Below are 16,631 nucleotides of genomic sequence, written 5' to 3'. Positions count from 1 at the left end.
TACTCTAACTTTCTCACTGTCCCATCTATATGGACGGGTGTTGTTCAGAGTTCGAGTCCGTTTGACTTTTTTTTTTCTTTTTTCCCCCCACGCTGCGTTGCTTGAACGCGGTATGCTCCTCGTGTACATTCTTCAGGTGCTCGATCAAATTTGTTGTGTTGAAGCATTTAGATGACGTTCCCCACGACATACTTCGGTTGTGCACAGACTGGAAATAACTTACGTGTTGTTTGTCTGAGACACCGCTAAATAGTCCCACACCGACAACGTGTTTTTCCACTGACAAGATTGAAAACAATGTATTGCCGTCAGATAGTTAAAAGTACTGCAAGACACGTGACAAGGCTAATAATAAACTAGCTTTTGGATTCATACGCGACGAAAACGCGGCGTTAAATGTCTTGTGCGGAGCCAATCGATTACGTCATTGATCGGATCGTCGATTTATGACATGAAAGCCGATCAGCCGATCAGCATAAAATGCTAATTATCGGCCAATACCGATAACGCCGATCAGATCGGTGTAAAGTCTATTAATAATGATGATATTAATAACAAAGAGTTTAATTAATTGCTTTCTACAATGATTCTGAGGGTTCGATGTCTGCTGTTCATATACTAAATGAAATATGTTTGATCCACCAACACATGTCCAGGGAGGTTGCGTATCTGTCTGCCTGCACCTTGATCAAATTCACCAAAATCGTGCCAGATCAGCGGTCTACCTTGCACCAAAAGTTAGCCCTGGTCTGAGCAGGCGTAATTTTAGACTGACTTTCAGTCACAAAATTTTCATATGCGCTGGGCGGATATCGAAGGACACACCCTTGTTGTGCCAGTACGCCCATCTTGGCCCAGACATGTCTGCCAAATTGGAAAACACAGCAGCAAGCCATGCACTTGCACAAATATCAAGATACACAATCCAAAGATGTTAAAAATAAGTGTTCATTTTTACCCCGTAGTAATTAGAAATTTTTAAATGTAGTATTTTGTATAGAGGCTCCAACCAACATTGCATAGCATGCACTGATGCACTGAATTTTCCACCAAAAATGGTCTAAAAGTGCATTTTTGGTTTCAGACGAAAGACTTGTCACTGAACTAAAACGTCCGCAAAAGGATGTTGTCATGACGCAAGCAAAAACTGCTGCCAGCACGCGTTCTAAATTTTTTTAATTATTTTTTTTAAAACGGCACGTCCACATTAAACAGTCGCCCAATCTTCCTGCTTTTCGATGTTCTTGTAGGGGAATGCTTGGTGCACACTATTTTGCGCAGGGCCAACTACCTGTGTGCTAGAGCTAACGTGGGTAAATATGATACAGAGCTGTGGTGCCGAACGTTAATTTCATGGACAGCCATTTTGAGGTCTCTTATTTGGGATGCTCAATTGGGTTTAAGTCAGGGCTCTGGCTGGGCCATTCAAGAACAGTCACAGAGTTGTTCTGAAGGCACTCCTTCGTTATTTTAGCTGTGTGCTTAGGGTCGTTGTCTTGTTGGAATGTGAACCTTCAGCCCAATCTGAGGTCCTGAGCACTCTGGAGAAGGTTTTCGTCTAGGATATCCCTCTACTTGGGCGCATTAATCTTTCCTTCGATTGCAACCAGTCGTCCTGTCCCTGCAGCTGAAAAAAAGAAAAACACAGCATGATGCTGCCACCACCATGCTTCACTGTTGGGACTGTATTGGACAGGTGATGAGCAGTGCCTGGTTTTCTCCACACATACCGCTTAGAATTAAGGCCAAAAAGTCCTACCTTGGTCTCATCAGACCAGAGAATCTTATTTCTCACTGTCTTGGAGTCCTTCAGGTGTTTTTTTAGCAAACTCCATGCGGAATTTCATGTGTCTTGCACTGAGGAGAGGATTCCATCGGGCCACTCTGCCATAAAGCCCCGACTGGTGGAGGGCTGCAGTGATGGTTGACTTTCTAGAACTTTCTCCCATCTCCCGACTGCATCTCTGGAGCTCAGCCACAGTGATCTTTGGGTTCTTCTTTACCTCTCTCACCAAGGCTCTTCTCCCCGATTGCTCAGTTTGGCCAGATGGCCAGCTCTAGGAAGGGTTCTGATCATCCCAAACGTTGTCCATTTCTGGATTATGGAGGCCACTGTGTCACATGTGGGGATAGCTGGACCCAAGAGCAGGCGGAGGCAGATGTAAAATGATGAACAGTTTATTGAGGAAAGGTTATGGAGGTGGTCCTGGATGTGTTGGCAGACGGCGGCATGGACAGGTGGCAGGCAGTGGACGGAACACGCAGCTGGCTTGGTGGCACGAATGACGTGGGTGAGGAATACAGGGGAGCACTGGGAATGAGGAGACACAAGAGTTAACAAGGGAAGCAAGGAACAGTATAGCTTACTTGACATAAGGTGGGCCGTGGTATCGCTAGGAGAGGCTGCAATACTTAGGTGAGGATTTCCGGGAACAGGCAGGCATATATACACCGGTGGTGATGAGGCTGATTGAAGACAGGTGCTGAAAACAGAGAGGACACAAACCGCCCTCCCGGCTCCAATAATGGAACTGCAGGGCAGTATATGACAGTACCCCCCTCTCAACAGACGCCTCCCGGCGTCCTGCCAGGCTTCCCCGGGTGAGCCGCGTAGAAGTAGGATCGAGGATGAGCTTCCGGGAAATCCAAGAACGCTCCTCCGGCCCGTACAAGGTACTGGAACCCCCTTGGCCTCATGTCGAGGATGCGCGACACTGTGAAGGCCAGATGGTCGTCAATAACCCGGGTGGTGGAGGGGGTTTGGCCGGAGGTCTTAGAGCGCAAGTGGAGACAGGCTTCAGCAAAGAGACGTGGAATGTGGGATGAATTTTCAGAGACCGTGGAAGCTTCAATTGGACGGAAGTGGGATTGATGAGCTTGGTAATGGGGAAGGGACCAATGAAATGCGGAGTGAGTTTCCGGGACTCTGTGAAGCGGGATGTCGTGAGAAGAAAGCCCTTGTATTCGGGCGTCAGGGAGCGATGACAGTCCGCAAGCTGTTTATTGCGTGCGGCGGACCAGGTCAACGCCGCTCGGATGTCTTTCCACACTGCCTGGATTCTCCGGAGATGATCCTTGACGGTGGGGACTGCCACTGCCTGCTCCTGTTCTTTGAATAATGGGGGTTGGCAACCATAGCAAGCCATGAATGGGGACATACCGGTAGCGGAACTGGTGAGGGACTTGTGGGCGTACTCAATCCATGGGAGGAATGAGCTCTAGGAGGATGGGTTGCGTGCGGCAACACAACAGAGGGCAGATTCAAGGGATTGGTTTTCCCGCTCCGTCTGGCCGTTGGTCTGCGGATGATATCCTGACGACAAGATGACTGCTGCGCCCACCACTTTACAGAATTCCTTCCATACCAGGGATGAGAACAGAGGCCCTCTGTCAGAGACAATATCGATGGGAACACGGGTGGAGTCTAAAGACATGCTGGACAAGGAGGTTACCAGTATCGAAGGCAGGTGGTAGTTTGGGGAGGGGGACGGATTTGGAAAAGTGATCGACAATAGTGAGAATGATAGAGTTACCTTCAGGAGGAGGTAGACCGGTAACAAAGTCCAGAGCGATATGGGACCAAGGGCGGCTAGGGATAGACAATGGACGCAGCAGCCCAGCTGGGGGCAGGTGTGAAGACTTCCCTTTGGCACAGACGGAGCAGGCTTGGACGAACTCCCGGGTGTCTTGAACAAGGCTGGGCCACCAGAAATGTTGCTGGATGAACTGAATGGTGCGGGTGATGCCAGGATGACAGTTAAGTTTGGAGTTGTGATCCCACTGAAGAACGTCAGAGTGTGCAGAATCGGGTACGAAGACGCGGTTTGGAGGCCCGGTCTTGGGATCCGGGTGAGACATTTGGGCCTCTGAACCACCTGTTCGATCTGCGAAGTGGCTGCTCCAACGAAGCTCGAGGAAGGAAGGGTGGGTTGCGGTTCGTCAGGGCTGGAGGGGGGTGAGTAAAGTCGAGACAGGGCATCTTGTTTGCTGTTTTTGGAGCCAGGACGGAAAGAGAGACTGAAATTAAACCTGCTCAAGAAGAGAGATTCTTGTGGTCTGTCCAAATGATGAGTGGTAGTTCAGTCCCCTCCAGCCAGTGCTTCCACTCTTCCAAGGCCCATACAATGGCCAGTAGGTCTCGGTTGCCGTCATCGTAGGTCCTCTCGGCAGGGGACAGACCACGGGGAAAAAAAGGCACAGGGATGAAGTTTCTGGGTCGTGAGGTCCCGTTACGAGAGGACAACCCCTGCCCCCGTGTCCGAGGCGTCAACCTCGACCACGAACTGGAGGGAGGGGTTGGGGTGGCGAAGAATAGGCGCATTGGTGAACAGGGTCTTGAGTTGACTAAATGCTTGGGATGCTGCCGGGGTCCACTGAAAGGAGGAGCTGGTGGATGTGAGGCTTGTGAGGGGAATTGCGACCTTGTTGTAATCACGGATGAATCGACGGTAGAATCGGAAACGTTGCAGTTCTTTGCGGGTGGTGGGAGGGGAGACACACTGTGCTCTTAGGAACCTTAAGTGCAGCAGACGTTTTTTTGTAACTTTGCCCAGATCTGTGCCTTGCCGCAATTCTGTCTCTGAGCTCTTCAGGCAGTTCCTTTGACCTCATGATTCTCATTTGCTCTAACATGCACTGTGAGCTGTAAGGTCTTATATAGACAGGTGTGTGGCTTTCCTAATCAAGTCCAATCAGTATAATCAAAATCAGCTGGACTCCGATGAAGGTGTACAACCATTTCAAGGATGATCAGAAGAAATGGACAGCACCCGAGTTAAATATATTAGTGTCACAGCAAAGGGTCTGAATACTTATGGCTATGTGATATTTCATTTTTTTGTTTTTTTAATAAATCTGCAAAAATTTCAACAATTCAAATTGTTTTCTGTCAATATGGGTTGCTGTGTGTACATAAATGAGGAAGTAAATTACTTAAATGATTTTAGCAAATGGCTGCAATATAACAAAGTGAAACATTTAAGGGGGTCTGAATATTTTTCGTACCCACTGTATGTAGTGAGAAAAATACTTATTTCAGCCGCTGTACATTGAGAAACCTTTTCTCAATAGTTGAATGTGTGCCTTACTTAACTGTCACATTTATGATTTATGGTGCACGACAATGTCATTATCAAACCGTGACTGTAGGCTGTGTGTAAAATAGTGACGTCCCAGTCAATTCAATTAAATAGTCAGCAAAGCACAACAGCATTGCTTGTTAATCCATCCATCCATTTTATACTGCTTATCTGAGGTTGGGTCGCGGGGGCAGTAGCTTTAGCAGGGACGCCACTTCATCCATCTCTTCTTGGGGGATCCCGAGGCGTTCCCAGGCCAGCCGAAGGATGTAGTCACTCCAGCGTGTCCCCGGGGTCTCCTCCCAGTGGGACATGCCCGGAACACCTCACCAGGGAGGCGTCCGGGAGGCATCCGAATCAGATGCCCCAACCACCTCATCTGGCTCCTCTCGATGTGGAGCAGTAGCGGCTCTACTCTGAGATCCTCCCGGATTACCGAGCTTCTCACCCTATCTCTAAAGGAGAGCCCGGACACTCTGTGGAGGAAACTCATTTCGGCCGCTTGTATCCGGGATCTTGTTCTTTCGGTCACGACCCACAGCTCGTGACCATAGGTGAGGGTAGGAACGTAGATCAACCGTTAAATCGAGAGCTTCGCCTTTCGGCTTAGCTCCTTTTTTACCACAATGGATCGATACAAAGTCCACATCACTGCAGACGCTGCACCTATCCGCCTGTCGATCTCCCGTTCCATTCTTCCCTCACTCGTGAACAAGACCCCAAGATAATAGAACTCCTCCACTTGGGGCAGGATCTCATCCCCGACCCAGAGAGGGCACGCCACCCTTTTCCGACTGAGGACCATGGTCTCAGATTTGGAGGTGCTGAGTCTCATCCCAGCCGCTTCAGACTCAGCTGCGAAATGCTCCACTGAGAGTTGGAGGTCACGGCTTGATGAAGCTTGTTAATAGCAAACATTTTTTAAAATGTAGTGTACAAGCTCATGTTTCAGCCGTGGCAAAGACAGAAGCATATAATAGTAATAACATACTATTTTGGCCGTTTTATTTCGTTGACAAAAATGTTTTGGTCTGAAACTGAAAATTAGTGATGGTGAGATGAAGCTTCATGAAGCCATTGGTTCGAGTAATGGTCCATTTCTTGATGCTTCATGTGCAGACGAAACCACCTGCTGGCCATGTGTATAATCACAGGCAAGTGTATCTTCGGCCACATAATGTGACCAAATATTGTCCATTCATCCATCCATTTTCTGAGCCGCTTATCCTCACAAGGGTCGCGGGAGTGCTGGAGCCTATCCCAGTTATCTTCGGGCAGGAGGCGGGGTACACGCTAAACTGGTTGCCAGCCAATCGCAGGGAACGTATAAACAAACAACCATTCACACTCACATTCACACCTACGGGCAATTTAGAGTCTTCAATGAACCTACCATGCATGTTTTTGGGATGCGGGAGGAAACCAGAGTGCCCGGAGAAAACCCACGCAGGCACGGGGATAACATGCAAACTCCACACAGGCAGGCATTGAACCCCGGTCCTCAGAACTGTGAGGCAGACGCTCTAACCAGTGGGTCACCGTGCCATCAAATATTGTTTCGTCATGAAATAATAAAATACTGTTTGAACGTATTCTGTGACCGTAACTTTCCAAAATGGTAGCAATCATATAAAGGTAGAGCTAAAAAATTAGAATATGGTAGAAAACTCAATTGATTTCAGTAGTCATACATAGAGATTCATTAAACACTTGGAAAAATACTTTTCAGAGGGAAAATACTTTCCTAAATTGTACATTAAAAATAAATTCCATTATTTCATAATAGTTTGTTACATTATATTGTAGTTTCTAGAGATGGTGAATTTGGAGTTGTCATTTGCTGTAAGCTATAATCATCAAAATTATTCATATAAAAAAAATCATGAAATATTTCAGTGTGTGTGGTGCATGTCGATATGTTTCACTTTTTTAATTGAACTACTTAACTAAATTGCTTTTGATACTATTATAATTTATTGAGATGTACCAGTATGGCAGCTTGTGTAATGTTTGTCCATTTTGGAGAATGGCATAAACCCACATTTGCATGGAGCTGCTTGACGGGGTCTATATTGCTGTGTCAAAGACACATTGCGCCAAATTCTGAAGCGGTCACATGGTACAGCCGGGCCATTTCCTCCCCTGACTGCCTGACATGAAATCATACTAAAATGTTCCTGCTTTAGGTCAATTAGGATTCCCAAAATGATTTCTATTTGCTAAATATATACACAGTATTTTTTTTTTATTCTTAATTTGTTTATATTGTTTTGCTTCTTTTTTGGTTGTTCTTTTAAATATTAGAAGTTGAGTTTTGGTAGTTATATGTATCGGCTCGGACTTTGTATCGGCAGATACTTAAAATCAAAGACTCGGACTCGGGTGCAAAAAAATGTGATTGGGACATACCTAGTAATAATACTTGGTTGGCCTACCTTCTTATTATTGGTAACCTCCACAATAGTAATGCCTGTGTGGATGTCCAGATCGGACATCAGCAGTTTACGGGCCTGAGCTGATTGCAGTGTACAGAGTGAGCACTGGCAGTTGTCTCTCAGCCACGTGAAGGGATACAGGCTCTGCCCTCCATCTTCCCACTCAACCTCCACCAGCCGCTCTTCATCCAGTGCCCGGGCATGCCTCACGGACTGGTTGGCCACAGAGAGGGAGGCCGAACCCAAAGTCTGCTGTTTGCGAAGCTGCACGAATGTTTGATAAGCAGGTAGTGGATGTGAAAATCTGTCTGTTCTACGACTTAACATCACAGTCTGACAGGCCACGGAAGAGGTGCATCTCTGCAGAGCAGGTCGGGCAAAACGAGCCAAGGTACTCAACATTTTTCCAGGCGTCCCTTCCAAATGACACAGGATCACCAACTGTGGAGTGATATAATATGTAAACAGCAAGAAAAAGAGACAGTTTGCACAGCAATTGTTTGAACATTTTTTTGTTTTGTTTTGTCTGTTAGTTTTGATGTCAGTGGGGCCAGACAAAAGACAGTTTTAAACTGGGGCCCTCTTTGTGTATGTACATTACCTTCACGATCAGTCGACAATGATGATAATTTCACAATATTATCTTTTGACTCATCCTTGTGATCACCGCATAAAACTGCTCACCTGTCATTCGATCTTAAACTATAATTGAAAACGTGTTGAAACACGGCCATATAGTTTTAAAACATCCATTAGGCTCTAAAAAAGGTTCCCACTCATATTGGTAGTTATTGTGGAAAGGCAATCAAGTATTAAATGTGAATGCTTAGTTTATATATTTTAAATCAGGGATGGTTAGGTAATACAGGTATAGACAAATGCCAAGGGTGCCATGCCCTCCAAGGGGGTGACACAAAAAAACACAGGAAAAAAAAATCCCCTTCAATGTAATTATATTTAATCTAATTATTACTCTTAACTACTAATGTGGAGTCAAACTGTTTCTACTTTGGGAAACGGAGAGAGGAATGAATTCAAATTGATGTAAACTAGGGATATCCTGACTCGATCACGTGATCGAAAATCGGGTCAGTCACATGATTTTGAGCTGATCGAGATTGGGTGAAAAAGATCAGTTTGATTAGTTTTCTTACATTTTAAATGTCATAACGTGACAAAATTATCACAATGTACTAAGATCTTGCCAAATGGAACAGTAATAGCTTTGTTTTATACTAAACAATGTAACTTTTCGGGGTATTTTTATATTTTTATATATATTTTTATAATATAAGTGACTGAACGAGACACGCACTCTGTGTGTTTGTGTGTGCGTGCATGACACACACACACAGAAACACAGTCTCTGGCCTCCCTGAGCGTGCTTTAAACTGACATACATGATCTTTTAAGAAATCACCATTTTAATGCTAACAGTCAATGGAAACCCCTGTTGATGGGCTAGCTAGAATAGGATCACGTTTAAATACATTTCAGTTTAAACTTGACATTTTGTGTGAATATCAAAAACATTAGGCATTAATTTAAAAAAAAGAGGAACACAAGTTTGTCATCTTGTTATAAAGGTACAATTTTATCCAACTGTGGTATCTCAATCGAAACACTCGGTGGCACTGGAAAAATATTTTGTCAAAAAGAGGCGAAGAAAAGAACACGAAGAACAATGTCGTTTCATGTCAAATAGATGCTAGCTGTGTGCTGATCGATAAAGGTAAATAAAGCGAATAAAAAAAGAAACACAGTACAAGACTGATTCTTGAAAACAAGACACTGACTAAACCAGACTGTAATGTACAGGAAGCTTAGACAGTGCACTGCCGGCCCGCCATGTAACTATTTGCGTGATCGCTCACAAAGCTAGCTGCTAATGCTAACGAAAACAAGCCTACGTGACCACAATGCAATGCGGATTTTTGTTGTTGCAATATTGTTGCAACAACAAATATTATGTTGCAACAACAATATTATTGTTACGTTCAATGTCATTGTCGTTTCTATGTATGTTAACAGTGGTTCTTGAAATGTATACTGTACCTTATTTAGCTGTGACATTTATTGCTGATTTATGGTGTACTGTTTTTTTTTTCTGTATTTTTTTTTTTTAATGAAACCATTACTTTAGGTAGTGTGTGAAAGAATGACGTCTTGGTCAATTCTTCTACCAGAGTGTGTCCAGCAGAGCATTAACTGTTTTAAGATACGAAGCGCTAACTTCACATTAGCAGTGATGATGTGGGAATCTTCAACCTAATATATAGTCATCATTTTGGGCCCGATCAGCGAGTTTGAAAAACGATCACTGATCCGATCACAAGATTGAGCTATGTGTCTATTTAAATGACTTGTTCATTTACTGTATATACTTAATGTACTTAATTGCTCAAAAAATTATATTTCCAATAAATAATGTATCTTTGTTCATTTTTTTATGCCAGTGAGGCATAGTGACAGACAGAACAAATAAAGGCTCTTCTATTAGATGGCAGGAAGTACATACAGTAATTAATGTATCCACTTTTTGTGACATTTTTGTTTGTTGGTGTGCCGTGAGATTTTTCAATTGTAACATGTGCCTTGGCTCCATAAAAGTTGGAAATCACTGCTCTAGTCATATCTTGTATTCTAATCAGTCAGGTCAAACCAACATTACAACATGACAGAAATAATGGGTGCTTACTGTAATTGAATTACTTAATTGTAATTAAATTACTTCACAAACACCAAAACTTTAGAGCATGATTAGACAGAACGCTTGCATGTTCGCTTACAACAATTAGTGCTAGCACTAGCTTGCTAGGCTACATAACGTTTTGTTACCTCCTTGCAAGCTGTATCGTATTAAAAGTACGTGAACATACCTCAAGCAATCCTTGAATGAAAGTCCTCTCCCGAGCCCCGGAGACCACCAACACACGTTTTCCCCATTTTGTTCTTACAAACACACGCCATGATCCATTAGTGTTGTTGTCGCCATGGTAACGAGTGTATCCGGTCGCGTTTGAGTTGACAAGATAAAGCCCAGTGATCTTAAAAGATGGGATGCTGTGGTTTCGGAAAACAAGGTTTTATTGCAGTAGTCTGACTTAGTGTAATCGTGAAAGACCAAATTTGTCTTGTAGTCTGATCCGACCGAGCATTACGTGTTGTCTGTCCCACACCGTCGACATGTTTTTTTTTTTAAATAACTTTATTGGTGGTCAGATATTTACAGTACTATGTCAAAAGACACGTGCAACAAGGCTAAAAATAAACTAGCTTTTGGATTTGAATATACTGTACACGACGGCGACATGGAGTAAATGTCTTTTGCGGAGCCGATCAATGACGTCAATTTTTTACATTAAAGCCGATCAGCATAAAATGCTAATTATCGGCCGGTGTAAAGGCTAATATTTTTTATATTTTTCTGTAATAAAACAGTAATTTCCACATATAGCTATAGCAAGCGAAAGCTGCAAAGTTTTGGTTTCGCAGTGCTTTGGTCTTTTCAAGTCCTGGGTTCAAACGTCCAAGTGAAGTCACGAGTCATTGCTGTTCAAGTCCAAGTCGAGTTGCAAGTCTTTTAACATATTGTCGAGTCTAAAGTAATCAAATTCATAACGCGAGCCTGACTCGAGTCCAAGTCATGTGACTTGAGTCCACACCTCACCACATATATTACAGATAACAGCCCTTTGAGGAAAACCATAACTACGATGTGGCCTGCGATGAACATTAGTTTGACACCTCTGACAGCAGATACATGCAACTGTAGATCTGTAATGACAGACCCCTACACATGAATGGCAAAAGTGACACAATGTGTCCCAGGTGAGATGACACAGAGCAGATATCTGAAATGACATTTCATTGTGGATAGTTGTTGCGCATATCTGAAATGTTCTTTTTGACTAGGCAAAACTGAATTGCAAATATCAGACACACATATCAATTCAAGCCGTTCAATTTTAAGAGGGCTCGCCAATGTGCAATAGAATTTAAGCAGCTCCTGTGTCCTTTAACGAGACGTGAAATCACTCTAAGCGGGTGGATTTGATTTGCAAATACTTACACTAAACGTCGGGAGAAAACCGTTTGTGAACAACGTGTACATTGTCATTACCCCGCAGTAACGTCCATGTGATGTCTCTTAACGTTGTGTGCAACAAAGACCATAAACTTCGACATAAACATGAAGTTTTATCGAAAAAATGCAAGTTATGCCGGTTGCTTGTTAGCTAGCTATTATGATGTCATCGACTGCTCGTCGGGTCTTCACGCCACGTTCACTTCTACTTGTTTGTTGTTGTTTTTGTTTTTACCAATTGTACTCAACGCCGTGAAAAGACTGTCAACACGGTGGTTTGGCTACCTGTATTTAGATTCCCTGGATCCTCGTGGCTCGGCGTCCGTCAACACAAATGTCGGTTGTCAGTGTGAAAGAAAAAGTAGGCGAAAGGTCGCAGGAGGAGGCAGTGCAATATGACATAACCAGAGCGCCCATGCGTCCTCAAACCTTGTATCCACTCAGCCTTTCCCCTTGATTTCTTATCTAACTGGGCACTTTGGTCATATTAACACGTTTCAATCGACAAAGGGTGTGTAATTGTCTCACAACAATAAACTGGATGACAAAACAAAATAGCACTGCGTGCCATCACTATTTTACTACATATTCAAAGGCTTGTTGTTTCCAACTCAGTCACCTTTGTGACAACAAAAGTAACATAGTTTAATAATTAGTTTAATATGAAGTTATGACACATAACAACAACACATAATGTAATGGGCAGTTTTATGCAATCAAAAGGCTAATAATTGATGTCCTCACTATTGCACACTTATGTATCCAATAAAATAGTAAAGAATGTACATTAAAAAAGTGCGTCAGATGGATGGATGGATGGATAAATATATATATATGTGTGTGCGTGTCAAATATTTTATCACATCCCGTTTAAACTAAGCATCAATTTACTATATATGTAACGAAAGGTATTGTGTTATTATTACACCGTGACCCACTATGTGCTTTGTAACGTTACCTCAAATTACATCTTGAGTGAAGTATTAACATTTGAGCATGTTTTATGTCATGAAACTTTTTTAGTTCCATATGCCAATAAAAGTGTCCTCAGTGTTATAACTATGTACTGTAAATTGCTGTTTTCAGTAGACTGGAGAAGAGTAATGGAAAAAGTGAAAATGGAAAAAAAAAATTTTTAAGGCCCACTGTTCTACACCCTTCCATCTCTGCTCGTCCTATACATAACCAATGGGCAGGTTCTTCCTCCAAAACACTTTAAATAATTAGAGGGCCTATGTGTGTGTTTAATTTAAAGCAGACCTCTAAACCTTGTAAAGCAAAGATTGAGGGGAACTTTGGTCAGTGTAAATGACATGGCAGGACTGCATGCCCAAGTGATTATTGCGCTCTGTCACACTGTAGGCTCTGTAAAAGGAGCAAAGGGAGCTTGTTCCCAACAGAAGAATGATTAAACCACTCACTCGTGGGAATGACAAAAAGCACTGTGAAAAAATATAACAAGCCAAATTTCCTCGAGAGCTTAAAATCCCGCAATAACACTTTTCATCCAAAAATGAAACACAAACTTAAAACACAAACTCTTTATTTGAGAAAACACAACACAACCTGATAATGTTGTCACACAAATTGGTGTTTGACATTGAAATCCTCGAGTGCTGCCTGCAGTCTTAATCTATATTATATATCAGTATGACATCTCACGCGTAAAGTATATATTACAATACATATATGCGGCTCTAGTTCAAACTCAACATGAATAAAGAATACATGATATAAATGTTGTAAGATCATCGACACTGGCACGTAACATATTTAGTACAAATCTTAAAAAAATACTTTAGATTTGTATATTGCCTCCTGTAGGCCTTCCATTTTGAGCTAAATATTTAGCAACAGAATTGGAAGGAACTGTGCAATGTCTACTGGCCTGTTATGCAAATCATTGGTGTAAACATCCCTTCATACATTGGAAACATTCATTCCGAATGTCAGTAAATAATTATTTTGGTTTGGATTTTTCTTTCCATTTGTTTACCTCATCTTCCTGTAAATGAGATCCTCCATTGAGTCTGTTCAAGGATCACAGAGCTGAGCACATGTTTTCCAAACGGGGTTCTTGGGATGCTCTGTGGTCATGCTCTTAGTTTTGTTATCAGGGGTGCCACCAGGGATTTGGGGGTGGGGGCACCCATCCGATTTGGGCCCACCCACCCCAAAAAATAATTGCACTTTCAAATTTACATTTTCCTTGGCCCCTGTCAGTCATGGGCGCATGGAATCGTCATCACTTTCTCCACATCCGACCCTCCACCGCTCATGGTGCCCCTGGGTACAGTACTCTACATACTTGTGGTCAAATAGACCACACTTTCCATGACAGATGATAATCTTTGACAACCTCATAGTTTTATAGTAATTGTTTATCTTTTATGAACCCTAAATAAAATGCATGTTTTCATTGGTTCAAACAAATTTGTACTATTTCATGTATTGTACGAGTATAGAATATGAACGTATTAGCTGCTTTATATCCTTGGACATAATAAAAAGCAGGTGGAAGCAGATCTTCAGTTATACAAAATGTTTTGGCTTATTATCATAACGGTCACAATCTTTGTGGTTTGCGTGTATGCGTTTGTGTGTGTAGACAGTAGAGTATCATAATTTAGACTAAACGTGACCCACTGGATATGTTATTTTTCGAATAGTACACTATAACCAGTGTATGCTTTTTCTAGGTCAAACTTGACAAATACAGCTGACAAACTCATGGAATGCAAATGCGAGATCAGGGACTGAACTTGTTATTGAATGGGTAAAAACTGTACAAGGTAATGTAACTTCCTCCACTGTCTGTTCCCAATATTAGAGGTGTTCTAAATTCACAACAGCCAGCATCCACTGGTATGTAGAAAGATATTAACGCTCATTTTTTGATTGCAATGTTCAGAGCGCTAATTTTATGCTGTTTATTACTGTGGTGTGCCACTGCACACGGAGAGCTATTCCGACTATGAAAGACGAGATTGACCTTCAAAATATTCGACACAACTTCCAGTATGATGCAGTACAGGTTTTACCGCTGCAATTTGCAACCACAATAATAATCAATCAAAAGCGCACATGATCTTAGTAAAGGCAGAATTATGCATATACTGTATGCCAGTCAATATGTTGTGGCCCGCCTCGAGGTCACACTCCGACATGAAAAGGGCACAGAACAGAAATCCAAAGTGCGGCAGGGGCAACATTCCATCAGTACTTGATGTATTCACTCTTCAGTCTACTGAGCCGTGTGCCGTGGCTTCGGATGATGAGCGAGAGCAGCTCGTGTTTGTCCCTCAGGCCCAGAGAAATGTCCAGAGTCTCCTTCAGGGCGTCCCGAGTGCTCAGGATCATGTTGAGGAAGTCGTCGCTGAGCCGATGCTCTTCCTTCAACTCGCTCTCCTGGCTCTGCTTGAACTTCACCTCCAACTCGAGCAGGGACTTCTCGGAGTTCGCGAACGCGTCGTTTATCTGCGTGGTCTCTTTCCGCAGATACTTTCCGTAGCTGTCCTCTCCGTCCAGGTCGTACGAGATACTCAAGCCGAGCCCCTCCAGGACCCGGGCGGAGTCCTCAATCTGCCGCTTGATGATGGTGAAATCGTCCCGGATGACCGAGTCCTGGTCCTCGTCGGGACCACACTTTCGTTCGTCGGTCATTCGGAAAAGCAGTTGGCATTTCTCCGGGTCGTCGTTTTCCTCGTAGTCGCCGTCCGGCACAAAGTAATGGTGAAAAGTGCCATTAGACATCTCTGGCTGAAGAGGTCCGCTGTAGTATGCTCCGCACAGACGCAGTGTCAACATCCCCGCACACAGCAGCATGTGCGTAAAAGCCATAGTGTTGTCAAAACAACAACAATAATAATAACAATAATAATAAATAAGACACTCGCACACAGTCAATTCACCGTGTTGTTGAACAGTCCGTTTACAGACTTACTCCAAACCACACGGAAACATTTCCCTTTAAATGTTCAAAGCTTAAAAGTTCTCTTGCCAAAGTAGTGTAAAAGTGGTAAAGTGTTCCACCAGTGTTGCCTGGCAGCTTCCACAACGCTGCTCGAATAAAAGAAGCGAACTTGTGAGTGGAAAACGTTCAACTTCCGACTTTGGTCGGTGCCCCAAACGCAACATCTGGATGACTGGAGTGCCGGGCAAGTCGTTTTGCAAATCGTACCTCAACTCGTCTCGGATTACATGCCGTCACAGAAAGGCAACGCACTTGGGTTGGAGGGGGCAGTCTGTAACTATTTAATAAACAGGAGCACTTGCTGGCTTTCATTGTTGGAATGAAATACACATCAGTGGCTGCAATGGCATCCATCCAAAATGCTATCAACTGCAGTGTTTGAGCCAAGGCAGGTACGTTTTACATTGGCACAGCACCAAACAAAAAATGGTGTACAATGGATTTATGAGTTTAATTTGTCTCTCTTTTCCCGATTAAAAGTGAAATGCCATTAATCCGTTACACCACCATTTTTTCGTTGTGTTTTTAATAAAGAATAATTATGAACAGTATTGTATAAAAACATACCATACAAAAAGACAATGTTTAAAAAAAAACAACAAAAACGGTTTTATAAAGTGAAATTTACCCTGGGACAAGCTAAAAGTTACGACAACTACTGTGTCATGTACGTGTACATGTACGTTATTTGTATTTACTGAACCTTTTCCGAGAGGCCTATTCCTGGTAATCCAGTATATGCGCAAACTACTTCCGCATTCAGATAAACATGTCTGTGCACTTCCTTGGGGTTTGGATGAATAGCGAAAAGGGCGGTGCCAAAGCACCCATAGGAACTTTAAAGGTCTACAGTGTCTTTTTTTTTTATACACAAGATGTCACCACAGAGCCATCAAAGATTACAATATTCAATGTTTAGGCTTTGTGTGTATTTACATACTGTATACCTTATCATAGTTGCATAAATAAAGGACATGCTGTGCATGTATTTCGCTTTTGTCCGAAGACACCAGCCATAAAGAAATCAACATTTTAGCAAGTTCGACTTCAAAGAATTA

General features: G+C 42.9%; 2 protein-coding genes across 4 annotated transcripts in view; both read right to left on the bottom strand.

Annotated features, from left to right (window-relative positions):
* The window catches only part of bbox1 (butyrobetaine (gamma), 2-oxoglutarate dioxygenase (gamma-butyrobetaine hydroxylase) 1), a 47,606-nt gene extending 35,633 nt beyond the window's left edge, over positions 1–11,973 (bottom strand). For all 3 annotated transcript variants that reach the window (XM_061670313.1, XM_061670314.1, XM_061670312.1), the window contains exons 1-2: positions 11,886–11,973; positions 7,514–7,954 (exon numbers count right to left, since the gene is read on the bottom strand). In XM_061670313.1, coding sequence (XP_061526297.1) covers positions 7,514–7,915 — 402 coding nt within the window. In that variant the 5' untranslated portion in view covers positions 7,916–7,954; positions 11,886–11,973. The remainder of the gene's footprint in view (positions 1–7,513; positions 7,955–11,885) is intronic.
* A 1,153-nt stretch (positions 11,974–13,126) lies between these two features.
* On the bottom strand, positions 13,127–16,319 carry fibinb (fin bud initiation factor b). The gene has a single exon (XM_061702771.1). The coding sequence runs from the start codon at positions 15,438–15,440 to the stop codon at positions 14,817–14,819; it is 624 nt and encodes a 207-aa protein (XP_061558755.1). The 5' UTR covers positions 15,441–16,319; the 3' UTR covers positions 13,127–14,816.
* Between the last annotated feature and the right edge of the window lie 312 nt (positions 16,320–16,631).

Source organism: Phycodurus eques, chromosome 2 (genome assembly GCF_024500275.1).
Source record: "Phycodurus eques isolate BA_2022a chromosome 2, UOR_Pequ_1.1, whole genome shotgun sequence".
Lineage (NCBI taxonomy): Eukaryota > Metazoa > Chordata > Actinopteri > Syngnathiformes > Syngnathidae > Phycodurus > Phycodurus eques.
This window is presented reverse-complemented; position numbering and strand designations above follow the sequence as displayed.

Bases quoted from the DNA above. Each gene is read 5' to 3' on its own strand.
- fibinb (XM_061702771.1), bottom strand. From the start codon at position 15,440: ATGGCTTTTACGCACATGCTGCTGTGTGCGGGGATGTTGACACTGCGT.